The following is a 21,792-nucleotide window of genomic DNA, read 5'->3' as shown; positions in this document are numbered from 1 at the left end:
AGCTTAAAGTTTTCATTACTGAGCATAATTTTCACTTGTCTGACCGCTTCCATGATGAGTTTCTCACACGACTGGGTGATGTTTTTTCTCGCCTGAAGGATCTGAATAACAGGGATTCTCCGAAACTATATTGAATGTGCAGGACAAAATTGAGGCTATGATTAAGAAGTTGGAGCTCTTTTCTGTCTGCATTAACAAGAACAGCACACAGGTCTTTCCATCATTGGATGATTTGTTTTGTGTGCAAATGAACTCAAGCTTACGGATAATGTCAAATGTGATATAGCGAAGCATAAGAGTGAGCTGGGTGCGCAATAATGCAGGTACTTTCCCGAAACGGATGACACAAACAACTGGATTCATTATCCCTTTCATGCCCTGCCCCCAGTCCACTTACCGATATCTGAACAAGAGAGCCTCATCGAATTTGCAACAAGCGGTTCTGTGAAAATTGAATTTAATCAGAAGCCACTGCCAGATTTCTAGATAGCGCTGCACTCAGAGTTTCTTGCCTTGGCAAATCGCGCTGTTAAGACATTGATGCCCTTTTCAACCACGTACCTATGTGAGAGTGGATTGTGTGGGAAATGATTTAAGACTGAGACTCTCTCCAATACAACCCAACATTGCAGATTCATGTACATCCTTTCAAGCACAAACTTCTCATTAACCTGTGGTGAGTTGTTCACAATTTGAGGAATAAATTAAAAAAATTCTGTAAGATGGCTAAATAAAGAGCAAAATGTATTGATTATTATTATTTGTGCCCTGGTCGTCCTATAAGAACTCTTTTTCACTTCCCGCGAGCTATGTTGTGACAAAAACTCACACTTATTCTTATGGGACGGTTGAGCTAGCATAGGCTAATGTGATTAGCATGACGTTGTAAGTAACAAGAATATTTCCCAGGACATAGACATATCTGACATTGGCAGAAAGCTTAAGTTCTTGTTAATCTAACTGCACAGTCCAATTTCCAGTAGCTACTACAGTGAAAGAATACTATGCTATTGTTTGAGGAGAGTGCACAGTTTTGAACATGAAAAGTTATTACTCAACAAATTAGGTGGCCTTTGGGCAGTCTTGATACAACATTTTGAACTGAAATGTAATGGTTCATTGGATCAGACTAAAACTTTGCGCGCACACTGCTGCCATCTAGTGGCCAATATCTAAATTGCACCTGGGCTGGAATAATACATTATGGCCTTTCTCTTGCATTTCAAAGATGATGGTACAAAGAAAATACAAAATAACGTTTTTTTTCTTCTTTGTATTATCTTTTACCAGATATATTGTGTTATATTATCCTACATTCCTTTCACATTTCAATAAACTTCAAAGTGTTTCCTTTCAAATGGTACCAAGAATATGCATATCCTTGCTTCAGGGCCTGAGCTACAGGCAGTTAGATTTGGGTATGTCATTTTAGGCGAAAATTGTGTGTTCGTGTGTGTGTGTGTGTGTGTGTGTGTGTGTTACAATGATGGTTAAAAACAACATTTGAGAGTGTGCTGACCCTGGTGCTAGAGGGGGTATGCAGCTGGAGATGTTTGAAGGGGTACGGGACTATAAAAAGTTTGGGAACCACTGCTCTAGACCCCAGTCGGCCCACCTAACAACACTTCAAGTGAGACATTGTCTTTGTAAAATGATTTATTGTTTTGTGAGGTGCAGAACCGGGAACACATTTGTTTCCTGAGGAAAGTATAGCAATGTAGAGTTCATACAAGCTCATGTTTGGAAATGTGGCCCAGGACTACTGTATACCATCGGAAGGTAGTAGCCACCCTTTGCATGGATGACAGCTTTGCACACTCTTGGCATTCTCTCAACCAGCTTCATGAGGTAGTCACCTGGAATGCATTTCAATTAACAGGTGTGCCTTGTTAAAAGTTAATTTGTGGAATTTCTTTCCTTAATGTGTTTGAGCCAATCAGTTGTGGTGTGACAAGGTAGGGTTGGTATATAGAAGGTAGCCCTATTTGGTAAAAGACCAAGTCCATATTATGGTAAGAAAAGCTAAAATAAGCTAATAGAAATGACAGTCCATCATTACTTTAAGACATGAAGGTCAGTCAATGCGGAAAATTTCAAGAACTTTGAACGTTTCTTCAAGTGCAGTCGCGAAAACCATCAAGCACTATGATGAAACTGGCTCTCATGAGGACCGCCACAGGAAAGGAAGACCCAAAGTTACCTCTGATGCAGAGGATAAGTTCATTAGCATTTCCAGCCTCAGAAATTGCAGCACAAATAAATGCTTCACAGAGTTCAAGTAACAGACACATCTCAACATCAACTGTTCACAGGAGACTGCATGAATCAGGCCTTCATGGTTGAATTGCTGCAAATAAACACTACTAAAGGACAGCAATAAGAAGAAGAGACTTACTTGGGCAAAGAAACATGCTCAATGGATGTTAGACCAGTGGAAATCTGTCCTTTGGTGTAATGAGTCCAAATTTGAGGTTTTTGGTTCCAACCGCCGTGTCTTTGTGAGACGCAGAATAGGTGAACAGATGATCTCCGTATGTGTGGTTCCAACCGTGAAGCATGGAGGAGGTGGTGTGATGGTGTGGGGGTGCTTTGCTGGTGACACTGTCGGTGATATCTTTAGAATTCAAGGCACACTTAACCAGCATGGTCACAGCATTCTGCAGCAATACACCATCCCATCTGGTTTGCGTTCAGTGGGACTATCATATGTTTTTCAACAGGACAATAACCCAAAACACACCTCCAGGCTGTGTAAGGGCTATTTGACCAAGAAGGAGAGTGATGGAGTGCTGCATCAGATGACCTGGCCTCCACAATGACCTGACCTCAACCCAAGAGATGGTTTGGAATGAGTTGGACTGCAGAGTGAAGGAAAAGCAGCCAACAAGCAGCCTCTGCCTCTCTCAGCATATGTGGGAACTCCTTCAAGACTGTAGGAAAAGCATTCCAAATGAAGCTGGTTGAGAGAATGCCAAGAGTGTGCAAAGCTGTCATGAAGACAAAGGGTGGCAACTTTGAAGAATCTCAAATATAAAATCTATTTTGATTTGTTTAACACTGTTTTGGTTACTTCATGATTCCATATGTGTTATTTCATATGTTTGATGTCTTCACTATTATTCTAAAATGTTAAAACAAACAAAAACCCTTAAATGATTGGGTGTTTCCAAACTTTTGACTGGAACTGTACATATGGGCCTACTTTACTCAATTTATGCCCACTTACGCCCTAATTTATACAGTATGGGGCAGATTCCCGGACACAGATTAAGCCTAATCCTTGAATAAAAAGCAAGCTTGATAGAGAATCTCCATTGATAGTGCTTTTTAGTCCAGGATTAAGTTTTATCTGTGGCCGAACTGGCCCAATGTGCATGTATTTGATCAATTGTGATCATGTCTCTGCCTCTCTCCATGTTAGGCCAATGTGAATGGCCGGGTGCTGTCCCAATGCAACCTGGAAGAGCTGAAGAAAGAGATGAACATGAACTTTGGTGACTGGCAACTCTTCAGAGGCATGGTAAGACAAAACCTCCACCTCCGCTTTTAAATAATCCATATCCTCCTTTTATTTATTTGATGTGTACATTAATATCGATTTCCTGATTATTATTATTATTAAAAATGTTATTCACCGGATTTGTGTTTTGTGAGTTGTTTTATTGTCTTCTAAAAAATCAGGGCATCTTGTAATACATCTTGAGCCCTCTCTGGAGACACCGGAGGATTTTATAATCCGTATTAGGAGAAAGTCTGCAGTCTGCTCCGCTCGCTCGGGGGGCTGGAATCAGGAACACATGTAGCTTGCGTTGATCAGATGTCCGTTTGTGCCTCCTTCCACAAACGAATGTTGTGTTGCCAGAACGTGGCCAGCCAGCGAGCCATCTGGTCCAAGATGGCTGAGATTTAGATGAAGGAAGGTTATTGTCAGTGGGAGCTGCAGTCAGCCAGTCTCCATGCAGTCGAGGGGTCTGACTCTGAATAGCTGCATGGTTTTACAATAAATTGCATTTTTCCCTCTGAGCACTTCCCAGGCCATCTGATGTGGAGACCGGACCACTTACTGTATGCATATAGGCCCTATAGAGTTGACATCAGATGTACTCACCATCTATTGAACTATAATACTAGTACTGACTTTGTGTTAAAAGTCTAAAGTATTAAGATGATGGTGATGTATTGGCTTCCTACAGCAGCTGATGGTAGCCTATACGTTAGGTAAAGAGCTGGTAGAGGCAGTGTGCTGAATCTATTCCCATTGGTTGTGTGTTGTTCTATGGAGTTAGTAGGTGTATGTTGGTTTCATAGCTAGTGGTTATACTGTATATTGGCTCTGCAGCTGTAAATATTTCCTATGTTGAGTCTATGTATACCTTGTGGTGACATGTTTGCTCCGCACATGGCTGGCTGTATGCTTTTCTCTCTAACAGTCCCCTCTCCCAGGTGATGGAGCAGCGTCACGGGGAGAGCCAGGCCCTGCAGGATGAGTCTCATGCGGCCAGCGAGCAGGGCAGCAGCGCGGTCAACGTGGAGACGGCCAGGCACCAGGGAGCTCCCCGTGAGGTGGGCAGCTACAGCTTCAACCTCAGCTTCGAGGAGCTGAGTAACGCAGGCCTGGGTCTGGAGGAGCCCCAGAGACCCACTCAGCACTGGCCCGTGGTGAGTTGAATACACACACATCCACTTGTATACACATATGCACGCACACACGTACACACAGACACTCATTGATAAATACGGTACACTCACATACACAAACACACTGCAACACACGTTCATATGCACCTGCAGTACATACATAGACTCAGGTCCTGTCTTCTACTCATGAGAACAGATAAACACATTCACATACCCACAAAAATACACAAACATACCAAGCCATCCAAATACCCTTAAAGCAGACATGTAAGCAGTCAAATATGCAAGTACAGTTGCTAGTGAAAGTCTAAACACCCATTGCACAGGCTTTGTATTTTACTGTCTTGAAATTATTATTATTTTTAAACGATACAATTATTATTTTAATTTTTTTACTACAGATCTGCACAACCTACTCCACATTTTCAAAGTTAAAGTAAAATTATAGAAATGTTTCAAATAAAAAATGTGACCAACCACCTCAATTCGGTCTTATGTAACAAAATGTGAAATTGTGTTTTTTAAGTAGAGACTCAGAGCTTCAAATGGTATATCATACACTGCAGTTGAGGAGCAATGGGAAAGTATTTCTGCTTTGAAAGTTGATAAACTTGCACCCCACTTTTGAGAAAATGTTTTGGTACACATACTGGAGAGCTCTTCTTTGTCTACACCCATTCAGCATCATTCATACCCCTCTTAAGCCTTAGACCCACCCATCTCTTTAAGGATTCACATGTGAGGCCGTGTGCTAAACAGCGTGAGTAGTGTAGTAAACAACCAAAGATTTTCAAGACTAAAAGCGGTGAAAGTAGTAGCCTACATTAAAACCTCTAACGAGTCACAAACCCGGATCCGGGATCCCCCCCATCAAAAAAGCTGACTAGCATAGCCTAGCCTAAAGCCACAGGGATATCATATAATAAAATGTTCATGAAATCACAAGTCCAAGACACCAAATGAAAGATACATCTTGTGAATCCAGCCATCATTTCTGATTTTTAAAATGTTTTACAGGGAAGACACAATATGTATTTCTATTAGCTAACCACCATAGCAAAAGACACAACTTTTTTTTTCCACCATTTTTTTCCTGCATAGGTAGCTATCACAAATTCGACCAAATAAAGATATAAATAGTCACTAACCAAGAAACAACTTCATCAGATGACAGTCTGATAACATATTTATTGTATAGCATATGTTTTGTTCGAAAAATTTGCATATTTCAGGTATAAATCATAGTTTTACATTGCAGCCACCATCACAACTCTCACCAAAGCAACTAGAATAACTACAGAGAGCAACGTGAATTACCTAAATACTCATCATAAAACATTTATGAAAAATACACAGCGTACAGCAAATGAAAGATGATCTTGTGAATCCAGCCAATATTTCAGATTCTTTAAGTGTTTTACAGCGAAAACACAATTTAGCATTATATTAGCTTACTACAATAGCCAACCACACAACAGCATTGATTCAAGCCAACAGTAGCGATAACGAATAAACCAGCAAAAGATATTAATTTTTTCACTAACCTTCTCAAACTTCTTCAGATGACAGTCCTATAACATCATATTACACAATACATATATTGTTTGTTCGAAAATGTGCATATTTAGCGGCACAAATCGTGGTTATACAATGAGAATAGTAGCCAAGCTGCCAACAAAATGTCGGGAGAAATCTTGGGAGAGACACCTAATCTAATCAATAACTAATCATAAACTTGACTAAAAAATACAGGTTGGACAGCAAATGAAAGATACATTAGTTCTTAATGCAACCGCTGTGTTAGATTTTTAAAATGAACGTTACTACGACATACAGCGTGCGTTAAAGTGAGACCGCACCGAAATTAATGGCGGAATAGTAGTTTTACATTTTTCAACAGAACAATGAATTAACATCATAAATAGTTCTTACTTTTTGATGAGCTTCCATCAGAATCTTGTGCAAGTGGTCCTTTGTCCAGAATCATCGTTGCTCGGTTGTAGATTGTCTTCTTCAACTTAGGAATTAGCAGCAAACATTAGCTATGTGGCCCAGACGTGCCCAACTTTTCATAACGCAGCACAAAGAAATATCCGAAAATCGCAATATACTGATATAAACTGATATAACTCGGTTTAAAATAACTACATTATGATGTCTTTAACACCTATATCGAATAAAATCAGAGCCGGATATATCTAAGGCCTATAACGAGAGCTTTTCAGAACGCCATCCTGAGGTCCTCCTTTGCGCCATGACGAACGTTGAAAACAGTGCACCCCCGGTTCCATGAGCCTTTATATGGCCTCAGATCTGCCTAGCAACACCATTCCAATTCTCACTGCTTACTGACATCTAGGGGAAATCGTATGCAGTGCATGTCGACTCATAGATCACATGCAATTTAATAAACTGACCCTGGAACAGAGCATCGATTTCAGATTTCTCACTTCCTGACAGGAAGTTAGCTGCAACTTGAGTTCTGTTTTACTCACAGATATAATTCAAACGGTTTTAGAAACTAGAGAGTGTTTTCTATCCAATAGTAATAATAATATGCATATTGTACGAGCAAGAATTGAGTACGAGGCAGTTTAATTTGGGAACGAATTTTTACAAAGTCGAAATGGCGCCCCCCTATTGACAAGAAGTTTTAAGGAAAGACTACAGGAAAAAATACACTTTATCTAGTCCTTGGCCTATATCCTAATCTGACTTTGAATGTGTCCAGATACACATATTTTATCATTATTAGATGATGCTTACCCAGATACTTTGATGGGTTGTGAAAGAAATGCTATAACCACCTCCCCCCAGCCACATCTAGCAAACTCGATGGATCACTAAAGTCTGGACATGTACACATGTTCATGAAATGCAATAGATGGCCGTAATCAGCCCCAGACACACCTGGCTAACTTGACGGGTAATTTGAACAATTATCTTGCGAAGGGGAGTCTTTTGTTAGACATATAGTTAGCTAGCTAAACAATGGACCATAATTCCAACCCATAGCTACAGTACTGGTGTATGAATCTGCAGGTAGCTAAAGCTAACCAACTAGGTTCAATGTTAGCTAGCGAACAGTACACTTTAACTTGCAATGAAAATGACTTTCTGATCAAATTTCAAACGTATGATATCTGAAAATGCAGCTAGACTCTTACCCGTATACATGGATTAATGCTTCACGGCAGTGTGTCTTTTTCCATCTGATTTGTAGCTAGCTACAGCTTGTTTGGCCCGTTTTGTCAAGTCACTCCAGTTCACACTGACCTTGTGCAGAAAAGTAGTCCATCACAACTTTTTTGCACCGATCTTTGTCGATATGGCCTGCTGAATTCCGAGAAGCAATGTTGTTGAGAGCAGTATAAACACTTTTGCAGATATCCATGGCTAACGTTATACTGTATATCCATTGTTTTTGTCAAAACTGCTCAATATCAGAAACTTTGACTGGGAACCATTGATGTAGAGCAGTTTTAAAACCTTTTCTCTGATTTTCAAGCAAATTTAAGTCAGGACTAAGACTGGACCACTTAGGAACACTCAGCACTTCTTGGAAAGCCATTCTGGTGTGTCTTTGGCATTACAATGTGTGTAATTGTGTAAGTAAAACTCTATCCGAGGCTTAGGTTTTAGAAGACTATGGCAGGTTTTCCTGTAACTTTTTACCTGGTCTTTGCTCTTTTTCATATTTCTTTTGATACTGACATACTCACCAGTCCCTGCCGGTGACAAGCATGCCCATAACATACAGTGGGGAGAACAAGTATTTGATACACTGCCGATTTTGCAGGTTTTCCTACTTACAAAGCATATAGAGGTCTGTAATTTTTATCATAGGTACACTTCAACTGTGAGAGACGGAATCTAAAAAAAAAATCCAGAAAATCACATTGTATGATTTTTAAGTAATTAATTAGCATTTTATTGCATGACATAAGTATTTGATACATCAGAAAAGCAGAACTTAATATTTGGTACAGAAACCTTTGTTTGCAATTACAGAGATCATACGTTTCCTGTAGTTCTTGACTAGGTTTGCACACACTGCAGCAGGGATTTTGGCCCACTCCTCCCTACAGATCTTCTCCAGATCCTTCAGGTTTCGGGGCTGTCGCTGGGCAATACGGACTTTCAGCTCCCTCCAAAGATTTTCTATTGGGTTCAGGTCTGGAGACTGGCTAGGCCACTCCAGGACCTTGAGATGCTTCTTACGGAGCCACTCCTTAGTTGCCATGGCTGTGTGCTTCGTGTCGTTGTCATGCTGGAAGACCCAGCCACGACCCATCTTCAATGCTCTTACTGAGGGAAGGAGGTTGTTGGCCAAGATCTCGCGATACATGGCCCCATCCATCCTCCCCTCAATACGGTGCAGTCGTCCTGTCCCCTTTGCAGAAAAGCATCCCCAAAGAATGATGTTTCCACCTCCATGCTTCACGGTTGGGATGGTGTTCTTGGGGTTGTACTCATACTTCTTCTTCCTCCAAACATGGCGAGTGGAGTTAGACCAAAAAGCTCTATTTTTGTCTCATCAGACCACATGACCTTCTCCCATTCCTCCTCTGGATCATCCAGATGGTCATTGGCAAACTTCAGACAGGCCTGGACATGCACTGGCTTAAGCAGGGGGACCTTGCGTGCGCTGCAGGATTTTAATCCATGACGGCGTAGTGTGTTACTAATGGTTTTCTTTGAGACTGTGGTCCCAGCTCTCTTCAGGTCATTGACCAGGTCCTGCCGTGTAGTTCTGGGCTGATCCCTCACCTTCCTCATGATCATTGATGCCCCACGAAGTGAAATCTTGCATGGAGCCCCAGACCGAGGGTGATTGACCGTCATCTTGAACTTCTTCCATTTTCTAATAATTGCGCCAACAGTTGTTGCCTTCTCACCAAGCTGCTTGCCGATTGTCCTGTAGCCCATCCCAGCCTTGTGCAGGTCTACAATTTTATCCCTGATGTCCTTACACAGCTCTCTGGTCTTGGCCATTGTGGAGAGGTTGGAATCTGTTTGATTGAGTGTGTGGACAGGTGTCTTTTATACAGGTAACGAGTTCAAACAGGTGCAGTTAATACAGGTAATGAGTGGAGAACAGGAGGGCTTCTTAAAGAAAAACGAACAGGTCTGTGAGAGCCGGAATTCTTACTGGTTGGTAGGTGATCAAATACTTATGTCATGCAATAAAATGCAAATTAATTACTTAAAAATCATACAATGTGATTTTCTGGATTTTTGTTTTAGATTCCGTCTCTCACAGTTGAAGTGTACCTATGATAAAAATTACAGACCTCTACATGCTTTGTAAGTAGGAAAACCTGCAAAATCGGCAGTGTATCAAATACTTGTTCTCCCCACTGTAATGCTGCCACCACAATACAGAGGGTTTCACTATGTGTTGGATTGGATTTGACCCCAACCTATAGTTTTTCATTTAGGCCCAAAACGTAATTTCTTTGCTGTGTTGTCTTGCAGTATTACTTAACGGCATTGTTGCAAACTGAATGGAGGATTTGAAGTAGATTCTTATAATACAGCTTTCCTTCTTTTGACTTTGTCAAACAGGCCAGTAATGTGGAGTGAATGTAATGTTGTTGATCCATTTTGTATTTAAGTATTGTGGTGGCAGCATCGTGTTATGTGTATGCTTGTCACTTTTAGGGATTGGGGAGTTTGTCAGGATCAAAATAAATATTAAAAGAGCAAAGGTAAAAAGCTGGGATAGAGGTTTTTTTTTTCAGCGATTGCACACATTTGAATGCCTAAGACACCAGAATGACTTCAAGAGGTATTCAGTGTTCCTGAATAGCCCAGTCTCAGTCCTGACTTAAATCTGCTTGAAAATCAGAGACAATGCTGTCCATCAATGATTCTCAACCAAATGTACTGTGCTTGAGCAATTTTGACAAAAACAATGGATTATGTTGCACTAAGAGTTGTGTAAGGTTGGTAGAATCTTATTCAAAAAGTATTAACAGTTGTAATGACTACCAAAGGTGCTTCCACCAAGTATTGATTTGAGGTGTGACGACATATGCAATCAATAAATCTTTATTTGTGACCCGTTTCAAGTAGCTAGGTGTATGTCACTACTTCACAGGAGAGGCATTTCAATGTTACATTTTTTTAATCAACATGCGTTTTTTGGCAGAAATGCCTTCTGGAACATGTGAACTTTCATGTGCTTTAATAACAAAGGTGTATGCCAACTGTAAATACGAATACAATTGTTAAATTATGAGCCTAGTTGGTTTAGCCACGGAAATAGACAGGATCCTACCCGCTAGCCATGATTGGCTGAGATAATGGGTGTGCTGGACATGCCGTGAGATGAGTTCGGATTGGTCTGCCATGTAGCACAATTCTGTCTATAACATGAGCTGCTCAGTATGTGTGGATAATCCTTGCTACCGCAGCTTTTTTGAAAGATTACACTATATGACCAAAATGCTTTATTTTCAACACTCGGCGGTCATGTCCTGTGAGCTTGTGTGGCCTACCACTTCGCGGCTGAGCCGAGCCATTGTTGCTCCTAGACGTTTCCACTTCAAAATAACAGCGCTTACAGTTGACCGGGGCAGCTCTAGCAGGGCCGAAATTTGACAAACTGACTTGTTGGAAAGGTGGCATCCTATGATGATGCCACGTTGAAAGTCACAGAGTTCCTCAGTAAGGCCATTCTACTGCCAATGTTTGTGTATGGAGATTGCATGGCTGTGTGCTCAAAGTTATACACCTGTCAGCAACGGTTGTGGCTGAAATAGCCGAATCCACTAATTTGAAGGGGTGTCCACATACTTTTATATATATATATGTGTGTTGCCATAAATGTTGGTAGAATCTTATAAAAAATTATTCACATCTGTAATGGCTGCCAAAGGTACTTTCACCAAGTATTAACTCTGGGGTGTGAAGACATCAACAATCAAATCAATTTGGAAAATGTTATATAATTTTATTTTACTTTGAAAATGTGGAGCAGGTTGTATAGATCTGTAGGGAAAATATCCAGTTTAATCCCATTTTAGATAAACATTTAAGGCAGCAAGATGTGCAATGGGTGTGTAGACTTTCACTAGGCACTGTATACACTTACACAAGCAGTCATTGAACTCATCAGAGCTAAATTAGCATGTGGATTTGGGTGAGATCATGGCAGTTTTCACCTCCCCTGGTTGAGGAAGTTGACGTGGCGGATCACAAACACACATGCAGACTCACACCACCAAAAGGCAAGGAAAGGTGTTAGAAAAGCTGTTATTTTTGCCCTCTCTGCTCTCAACCGCCAACATATACGCAAACATAAACTTCTTCTCTAGCATGGCTGTCAGTTTTCTCCTGTCATTACTAGTTCATTGGTGGCTTGCAGTGCTGTTTGCTTGTAAATAAAGCATTGTAAATTCAAACAGCACCACCATGACCACAAACCTCATGAGATTGTGCTTTCTCACCCCTTCACCCAAACCAATAACGTCCATGATGCATCCCGTTCCCCCCTCAACCATAACAAAAACCTTTATACCGCACGTTCCCCTCTTCTCCCCACCCCTCCCCCAGGCGGCCACCCACCGCACCCCCAGCATGTCCAGCCTCAACTCCCAGGAGTCGTCCAACGATATCTGCAAACTGACGGACAAGCAGCAGGCAGAGTACCGCGACGCCTACCGCGAGTACATCACCCAGATGACCCAGCTGGACGTGGCCGGAAGCGGGGGAGAGAAGCCCGTCCAGCCCCACCCGGGCCAGTTCCTCCAGAGCCGAGAGGCCCGAGACCCAGAGGAAAAGGCCAAAGACGGGGCCGAGCAGGAGGGACGCAAGCCCTCTTTCCCCATCAAGAGAGGGGCTAAAGCTACGGATGCGGTCGATACAGATGCCCCCCTGGACCCCATCAGTGAAGAGGACGAGAAGCTGTATTCCAGCTCCTCCAAAGCAGGGGGCTCCAAGGTGAAGGGAGCAGGGCCTCGATACCACAAAGTCCCCAGTGACGAGGAGTCAGACAACACCCCTCTGCTCCAGGAAGAAGGGAAGGAGGGGGGCGCCCAAGCGACATCCGACATTGTCCAGGACAAGAAGGACTCGTCTGACTCTGGGGTGAGGTCTGGTGAGAGCTCCTCCGACCACTCCCTAGAGGAAGCCGAAGAGGTTAATAAAGCAAACCTGATAGAGCTGGAGCTAGAAGGTCTGGTAAAGAAGAGGGGCCTGCTGTCCAGCAGTCTGAGTGGACTCCAGGATTCCACCATCGCCCGCATGTCCATCTGCTCCGAGGCCCCGTCCGAGGGCAGCCTAATGGCCTCCAGCCCCGATGAAACCTGGTTCCCCGCCAGCTTGTCCATGAGCAACCTCAACCACGCCTCCAGCACCACCACACTCAACAACAACAGCAGCAACAACGCTGCCACCACCAACACCAGCCAAGACAACCAAGACACAGAGAGCTCCACCCCAGGCTCCAGCACTGCCTCAACCACGGGGCCTGTCCACAACCAGAACCTGCGTGGGATCATCCTCAAGAGGGCCCTGAGCACCGGGGAGGCCCTCGAGGGACGCACAGGGGCCCCTGATGCCATTATTCTGGAGGATGAGAGGGAGAGTGTCCTGTGAGAATGTCCAGGCCTTTGAGGTCCCGTAGACGTTGCTTGATGTGCTTCTACAAAATGAAGGTCATTACAAATCTGTTACATTGATATAGATGCCAATAAAAACAGGCCTATTAATCTGCTATTTAATTTTTTAAATACTGAAGGTTGTTAGACCATTTGAGAGAAAATGTTACAGCATTCAACCAAAATAAGCATGGATTAAAACAAAGGAGATCACCTTGTTTGCCAATCATAAAAATATTAAATGTGGGTTGATAAATGAATGTCCTGGCTTGTAGACAAACCAGAAATACATCAAGAACTCAGGATACATTTTGTGAAATAATTTGAAAGTTAATGACTTCAGACTAATATGGAATAAGTCAAATTTAAATTTCGCTGGAATTCAGTTAGGTGTTTTGCTGTTGGAAAATGGTAGTGAGTCCGTATGAATGTTGTCTTTTGGTGTGGTAGTGGTGTATGTTGGTGCGATGTATACTGTACTTCATTATAGGTTACTAAAAATCAGAATTGGCTTTGTGCTTAAACTACATTTTCCTCAATTGTAGTTATCAAGTAGGCTACCAGTGAAAACATGAGTTAATTGGTGTAGTATTGCTGTAAATTCATATTGTGCCACCTTTTTTCCAAATTTGTGACTGTTTGGCAAAAAGACCTTTCATTCTGCTGATGTTTTGTGCTGTAATTAAAGATTTAAAATCTATGAACAGTGTGGTAAACCTGTTTCCGTGGTATGAAGAAGTGTGTTCCATGCACTACTGATATGTCTCAGGGTGCAATGTGAAAAAATAAATATCTTGGCTGTCAGATGCATTTTTTTCCTGCCTGCATAAAGTATAACAGTTCATAACATGCTTCCCATCCCTTGAACTCTACTTTTCCTATGAGCTCAAGATAGACTTGTTTGTTGTTCAAAAAATCTCATTAATTTCCCATACTCCCACATAGCAGGGTTTCCCTGGGGCCACCCCTGGGTGCACATTGTGGTTTTTGCCCTAGCAATACACATTTTGAATCAACTGTAGTGCTAGGGCAAAAAACTTAACTTGCACACAGGGGGGGCCCCAGGACTGACTTTGGAAAACCCTGCCATATAGAAAGGGTTAAAACATAAGTGCATTAGCTGGTGTCAGCTAGACTTTATTTTCACCAGTAGGTGGCAGATTCTCCATACAAACCCACATTAGGCCAAAGACAACATCCTAGCCAGCAGCATCACTGAACCATGGGCATGAACTTTCACTTGTGGGAAAAGTTTAGAAGGCCAAATTAGTTATGACATAATGCCGATTCTAAGCACTTCCCGTCGTATGTTGGGCACAATTGACAGTATACTCTGTGTAAAGGAACTTAAGCTTTCCCATTTGTGGGGAAATGGTGAGCCTGTAGAAATGGAATAATGTGCTGCTTTAAAAGCAATAGTTTAGGCTTGCGCATAGAGCAGTGTCCAGGTAGGTCGCCTTACTGTTGTCATTGCACGGTCAGACAAAACCAACAAATGCAGAATCTAATTATTTTCATATTGACTTGTCCAACACAGACATCCTGAAATGTAGCACTATGGGTCGGTGTTTCTTTTCGACAAGAGTATGTTGATCAGCACTGGCAAGCCATTTAAAAATGACAATTAGTTTTGAAGTGTTTTTTTTTATTTTTTAGAAGTTAACAGCTTTGTGAGTAGCAGATGAATGCAGAATCATATTGTCAATAAGAGATGTTCTGTGATTGTGCACAGGTGAGAATCACATTTATTCCCAGTGTCCTATATGCTTACACCCTGGTGGGTAGAGGTTGAATTAGGTCTCAATTCCTGAACACTGTCAAGATGTTCAGGAATTGAAGAGGCAAACGTTGTGAGAGCGTTGTGTGAATTTGAGCAATCTGTAAATGACGACCTTAGTCAATGAGAATGGTATAGCTTGTATAGCCCCTAAGAAATGACACTCAACAATGTTTCACCATTCTTTACATTTAATCATTCAGTTGACACAACTGTCATGAAAGATTGACATTCCCACTACATTGACTTCATTACCACCGCATGGGCTGGTTAATGCACTTTCACGCACGGGAATTGAAACTCATTTTGGGATTGTAGATGATCATGACAAACTAGCATTGCAGAACCATTTTCAGCCAAAACATTGCGTCAGCCTTTACCTTTTGTAACTCCAATCTCAAGAACGTCTGTCTATAGGCTACAAGTTTCCATACAGCAGGGAGACATGCTCAAATAATGCATTTGATTTGTTTATTTTTTTTGTATAAAACGTTACAATTTACATTATTACTTTTATAAAAAGTTTCAGCATAAGTACAGCATTACACTTTTGCAGAAATGTGCAATTCCTGCAACTATACAAGATAAAACTCAGAGTGCACAAGGTTTCGCGCGTTCCTTTTGTTTTTTTACAACGTCCAGTCCATGTGCGAATAAGAGTAACAATTCTGACAAGACAGACTAAACTATATACAGTAACTAACCAAGTTCTCTTATATTCACTCTCCAATTCCGGAAAAAAAGCGAAGACTTCATGGACGATAAGAGGAAATCCTTGTGACAATCTCTTATTTGTTTTTCTCCCCGTGCAGGGAGTATAGCGCGCCTTCCATTTCAAGAAAGGACCAAAACAAGTCTTAAGTTAAATAATATGAGTGTCCGAACTGAAAACACATCACATAGATTGTCCTTTATAAGCAAAGTCTCTTGATTCAATTGAAGAAAATCCAGAACCCGAGGACAAAAATTTAGGAAAAAAAGTCCGGTTCCCAGGTCCTGTGTGTTTTGTGTCTTAACCAAACACCTGCAAAAGATTGAGAAAGAGGCGTGTTTAGAAACTGCAAACAGGGCAGAGATCCGGACAGACTGGCGCCAGGGAGGAAGCCGCAGTTTTAACATTTAACCAAACACTCAAATACTGAGCAAACCCTGGGCTCCAGATGTACACACACACTAGCGCGGCATAGGGCACTTTCTCATTCAACTTCAGCTTACATCTGGGAGAGAATCCGCCGAAATTGCAGTTCAGAGGGGCCTAGCCTCTTCTTGCACCAATTATGTATAGACATCTAGTAGTAATCCAGACCACCATTTATTTTATATTAAAGATGAGCGTAGCTGCGTTATAACATAATAACAAAGAACTTGCCTATACAGCACAGCAAAAATCTTTGCAATACATTCCGTTCAAATAGTGAACCAATTAACAATGAGAGAATGATTAGCCTACTGTCAGAAATATGCACCGACTTTCAATTTCGTTGTATTCTGCCACAACAGGCTGTCGGCAAATAGACAAGCAAACCCCGGACATAATAGTACAGACAGGGTATAGAACAGAGCGTACCTACGGCTTTAACGATGAAGATTCCTGCTGTCATCTGTTATCAGCTCTGATGGGAACTCCGGAGACTGAAAAACAAACATATATTCATTAGCACCGCCGCAGTCAAATAGATAGTATTATTGAAATTACACATACAAATGCCTACCCTCGCAATGTTGATAATGGATAACATGCCTTTTGTAAAGCAAATGGTGTAATTTCACAATAGACCACAATTGCGCATAGTAACCGCACTCAAAATGCGCAGACCAATAGCTAAAATAGACCCAAACAAATGTAGCGTCTTTGTTTATATTCATATTCTTCTGATATTTCAGACAATATCCTTACCTGTAATGACAAGATGCTGATATCTGTATTGAGAGTTGTCAGGGGAGTCCTGGATGTCGCTTGCCCCGGTCGCGGGTGGTGGAGGCTCGTTATTGCGACATTGGAGTCAAGTGCGATCTGCAGGTCCAGAATATAGTCGATGACATGCTGCAGGATTTCCATCTTGCTCACGTTTTTGTTTTGAGGGATGCTGGGCACGAGCTCCTTCAGCTTGGAGTAGCAGTCGTTCATGTTGTAAAGCAGGCTTAATGGATCATCCACCGGAGTCTTGCTCCGAGAGATTCCCAGACTATGTTCAGACAGATTCGCGCTGTTTTTCCGGAAAGATCTTACTGGGCTTATTGCTTTCATGTTGAGACTTGGTGCGAGACGTTCAGTGTTTTCGTTAAGAGGTTGGTTTTAGTATTCGTTCTGTTCCTTCGCAGACGGGTCGGTGAGCGAACGGACTGGATTTACAAGCTGTCATTGTCGTTTATATAGCCAGCAGGCTGGGTTTGCAACGCAGGGGTTTTGTTTGTGCTGATTGGATGAGTAGGTTACGTCAATCCCCCCTCCTCGTGTCCTACCATTGGTTAAGACTGCCTCACAGTCTGGTCCCTCCTTTTTCTTCCGTGTTCTCAGCCAGTGAAAACGCATGTTGAAGGTGGCACCGTGAGAGCTCTTCAGCTCCGGTGGGCAATTTGGGAAATTGAGCCCTTACCTGTTTCTGATGATTCGTAATTTGGCATCACGAGCTTGTGAAGCTCTAGCGTGCATTTTTCTGATGACTTTAATTAAATGTAAAATAAAGGGTGGAATGTTAACAAAGCTCTTCTGAAGGATTTAACGCAAGAATACTAAAATACAACATCTTATAATGATTTGTATCCATGTGTAAAATGCGCAAAAATGCATCCAGATTTATAAAGGTGAAGGGGCTGATACGCTCTAATTGTCACAATATCGTGGTTTATAGTCAAGATTAGAAGAGCTCGCTGTCTCACACGCATTCCTTCCTCTCTCACACGCGTTCCGTCACTGTCAACATAACACTACAACCTTGTGATTAATTGGATCATTATCTCTTATTTGAAGTGATGGATAGCCTATAAGAATGTTATATTTTTAAAGATGAAGAAATTCTGATTGTAGGAATTGTCAATTACAAATCTCAGGGCATGACATCAGATGTTGAATGAACACATGGACCATGCATGTATAAAATGGTGATAACAGAAATGTGAACTTTGAATGGGTCATTAAACTGAACTTTGAGTGGGTCATTAAACCAGACCTGGATCGAGCATATATGGCATGCTTGCTCACACACTGGATCAGTAGGGAAAGATGGATTCTGCACAATAGGGAATATTTGAAATAAGACAAGAGGGTGTATGATTGTGCACATTACTGTGAGACATATGTGATCACTGGCCAGAGAGTGACTGTCACAGTGTGTATAGGGCCACTTGGATGACGTCTGGATGGACACTGTGCTTAAGGTCCTCAATAATACCTAGAACACATTTCGTCAGGATGGTATCCAGGAATGGCAATAATGCAAAACACTGACTGAACAACAGATCCTTTGGTTGCAAAATGTTTAGGCTACAGTAGCATTGTTCTGTATTAATGAGGCTACATGCGGCTGCATTCTTCAACTGGTGCCGGGCACAGGGCTCCAAAGCTCGCGGAGTGATGCGGCACAAACTAATTGCACTGGGGCTGTTGTGGACTGCAGCGGGTGGTGGTTTCGATTTGTGGATTAAAATGTGTAGTTTACTGAAGTCTATTCATTTTCTATAATGAATCAGAATGTGTTTCTTATCCTTGTGCACAGCTGCTAAAATTATGTTTTGGGATATAATATTCCGAATATAATAAATATTGCAAAAACGACCAAAAATGAAATTTGGGAGAAAAGTGCTGTATATCCACCAATATGCCTATATAATCTTGCAGAAAATGCATTTCAACACCAAATGCAGTCCTAGCAAGTACTGCGCATTTGATTCTGATGTTTGGATAGTAGTCTGTCCTCTGCGTACAAGACTGAGCTCTCATGTGCAATAACAAATGTTATACAAACCAATGGATATAGCCGTCCCCCCACCACCAAATATTTCTGAAAATGATATTGCCAACACTTGAATAAAAAGAGGCTATTAAATGTTTGGGCAGCAATTTACGTACATTATGCAGTTTTGCTTTTGCAGCCACCAGACAACTTCGAATATTTCACAAGCCTTTATGCATTTTCCGACGAGATGTGGAATTCTTGCACTCAAGTTCAAGTTTTATTGTCACATGCACACGCACAGTGAAATGCTTAACTTGCCATCTCTCCACAACAGTGCAGTATTCAGTCATGTCCACATCTGGTGCAATCGGATTTGTCCATTTTCTCTCCTCTTTTTTTCGTTCTCACAGCTGTGTACATTTCACATGACACCCTGACTGATCCATGACAAGTGATGAATTGGCACCAAGCGAGCGGCAATAGGCCTACTGAACAGCACCGCGAGCTCATGCTCTCCGCAGAGTAGACTCTCTGGCGCCAGCTACGTGACGTCACCCATTCACAGCAGCCCTCCAGCCAGTCCTCACCGCGCCGCTCAGGCGGCTGCTATGGCGACCGGGGCTGTAGTCAGCACGAGGTCTCAGCTGATAAATGGGACAGAACAGTGAGAGATCGGAGTTTAATTCGTCACCTCTGTCCTCTAGCTATCCGGGGCCCGTACACCTGCATCGATTAAGCATTTCATAAATTACATTGGAGTTGGGAAAGTGTCTTCCATCTTCTGTTTGTGAAAAGAACAAGACAAGGACTGGCTGCCAGCATAACCAAGTGAGGAGTTTGGACACATTTTAGTTTTCAAAGCATTCTGTGGTTGATATGCAAAATAAAAACAATATAAAAACGTATATACATTCAATAAAAAATTGTTGCAAAAAAACTGTTTCCTGTTTATTACTATTCTAACCTAGTATTGATTTGCTCAGTGCATTGTCAATAGCCTACCCAAATAGAGGAGATACCTTCAGGTAGTTTTTACTCTTGAAACTTGATATCAACATAACTTTAAACTATCCTTTTACCTCCTCAACCATATGACAATTGCCATCCTCTCAGGGGAACTGAACTAGAACGAAATTCTTTTAAAAAAACAAATAAAAGCTTCAACCACTCCCCCCTTTTCCGGTCACAAAACGATTTAGTTTAGGTTGAAAAGATAAGGTCCAGAAAACAATGCAGAACTGCCAACTAGTTGAAGTGAGCCCCATAGGCCGGCGTCAGAATGTCTGCGCCTCCTACTTCAACTGTTGATCCAGTTTTCTGCAGTTGCACGTCCCTGACTGCCAACCATGTGCAACAAAGTGATCGCTATATGACTCTCCCTGTACATTTTATTCTATGAATATTGTGCGGACATAGAGTCCATTTGTTGTTTCAGATTATGTTTAGTCTATCTACTATTGATTAAATAAGTGTTATTCCCATCGCAAGAATTTAAGATTTGTGCGTTTAGTTGTAAAAGAAAACGGACAGCCTCCGGTTTTAAATAAACTGTTAGCCTATTTATTAGCAGTGCTAATAACACAGGAATACATAGGTTATTATAGCCTATTTAGTTTGAAGAAAAACTTGCAGACAAACCTTACGCTAAACGCGTTTCAGAAAACAAATAAGATAAATCTTAACATCAGCCTACAAAGTGCCATCTATATCGCGTTTTTATCTAACACACCACCGTTTTGTCAAAAACCTATAATTCATCCCTTCTATTATCCTCATCATCCGATTATGGTCAAAACTGAGCCTATGCAACATTATTTCTCAATTTCGGTTTGAGCGAGTTCTGCCTCCCTTTCGCTTACTGAAGAATAGCATCCAGTCCAAGGGCACCGGTTCGCAGCGAAGTTTACATTTCTGTCCGCTCTATTCGGTATGTAAGCGTAATGCTTTGTTGTCGATTGAGAGGGTACCGCATAGTGCTTTGCTGTCGATTGAGAGGGTACCACACGCCTGTCGCGTGCAGTAGTGTGGCGCACGACTCTTGTAGCAACATCGACTGCATGGGCGGGGCTTTCGTGTTTTCCTATTGTTAGTCTTGAAAGAATAGGGTGTCACCGGAAGTCAGTCTGTTACATTATAACAACTTGGTGCATAACTCTGAAATTCAGATATCGGTGCTATTTTGCTAATGGCTAGAGCATGGAGCTCACACATGCATTGGGGACATTATAAACCACATGAAAAGGTGAGGAAAATGTATATTATACACTGAGTGTACAACCACGACCAGGTGAATCCAAGTGAAGGCTATGATCCCTATTGATGTCACTTGTTAAATCCACTTCAATCAGTGTAGATGAAGGGGAGGAGACAGGTTAAATAAGGATTTTTAAGCCTTGAGACAATTGAGACATGGATTGGGTATGTGTGCCATTCAGATGGTGAATGGGCAAGACAAATATCTAAGTTTCCCATGTGTATCAAGAATAGTCTACCACACAAAGGACATCCAGCCAACTCCGACTCAATATTAGGAAGGTGTTCTTCATGTTTTTTACGCTCAGTGTAAATATATATATACATATATATTACAAATATATTTGACAAAATGAAAGTTAATTTCCTATCCAAAAACACCATACACCGAACAGAAATTTCAATGCAACATGTAAAGTGTCGGTCCATTTTTTTCATGAGCTGAAATAAAAAATCACACAAATTTCCATATGAACAAAAAGCTTATTTCTCTCAAATGTTGTGCACAAATTAGTTTACATCCCTGTTAGTGGGCATTTCTCCTTTGCCAAGATAATCCATCCACCTGAAAGGTGTGGCATATCAAGAAGCTGATTGAACAGCATGATCATTACACAGGTGC

The 21,792-nt window shown here is 41.6% G+C and overlaps 2 protein-coding genes and 1 long non-coding RNA gene across 9 annotated transcripts in view; 1 reads left to right on the top strand and 2 right to left on the bottom strand.

Moving 5' to 3' along the window:
- kidins220a (kinase D-interacting substrate 220a) overlaps positions 1–14,048 on the top strand; it is a 96,518-nt gene extending 82,470 nt beyond the window's left edge. For all 6 annotated transcript variants that reach the window (XM_071327147.1, XM_071327149.1, XM_071327148.1 and 3 more), the window contains 3 exons: positions 3,422–3,520; positions 4,444–4,659; positions 12,199–14,048. In XM_071327147.1, the coding sequence (XP_071183248.1) occupies positions 3,422–3,520; positions 4,444–4,659; positions 12,199–13,242 (1,359 nt within the window). In that variant the 3' untranslated portion in view covers positions 13,243–14,048. The remainder of the gene's footprint in view (positions 1–3,421; positions 3,521–4,443; positions 4,660–12,198) is intronic.
- Positions 14,049–15,478: 1,430 nt separating this feature from the next.
- Positions 15,479–17,379, bottom strand: id2a (inhibitor of DNA binding 2a). Of its 2 annotated transcripts, none has more exons than XM_071327144.1 (3): positions 16,919–17,379; positions 16,589–16,653; positions 15,479–16,045 (listed from the first exon to the last, which is right to left on the bottom strand). In XM_071327144.1, exons 1-2 carry the CDS (start codon positions 17,267–17,269, stop codon positions 16,597–16,599), a joined length of 408 nt encoding a protein of 135 aa, XP_071183245.1. In that variant the 5' UTR covers positions 17,270–17,379; the 3' UTR covers positions 15,479–16,045; positions 16,589–16,596. The 2 variants fall into 2 exon arrangements, with proteins under 2 accessions (XP_071183245.1, XP_071183246.1); XM_071327145.1 differs by having other exon boundaries at positions 16,593–16,653.
- A 1,793-nt stretch (positions 17,380–19,172) lies between these two features.
- Positions 19,173–20,878, bottom strand: LOC139530603 (uncharacterized). The gene is made up of 2 exons (XR_011666079.1): positions 20,777–20,878; positions 19,173–19,561 (listed from the first exon to the last, which is right to left on the bottom strand). It is a non-coding gene; the product is annotated as an uncharacterized lncRNA (long non-coding RNA).
- Positions 20,879–21,792: the final 914 nt, after the last annotated feature.

Source organism: Salvelinus alpinus, chromosome 9, assembly GCF_045679555.1.
Source record: "Salvelinus alpinus chromosome 9, SLU_Salpinus.1, whole genome shotgun sequence".
In the NCBI taxonomy this organism is placed as follows: Eukaryota; Metazoa; Chordata; class Actinopteri; order Salmoniformes; family Salmonidae; genus Salvelinus; species Salvelinus alpinus.
This window is presented reverse-complemented; position numbering and strand designations above follow the sequence as displayed.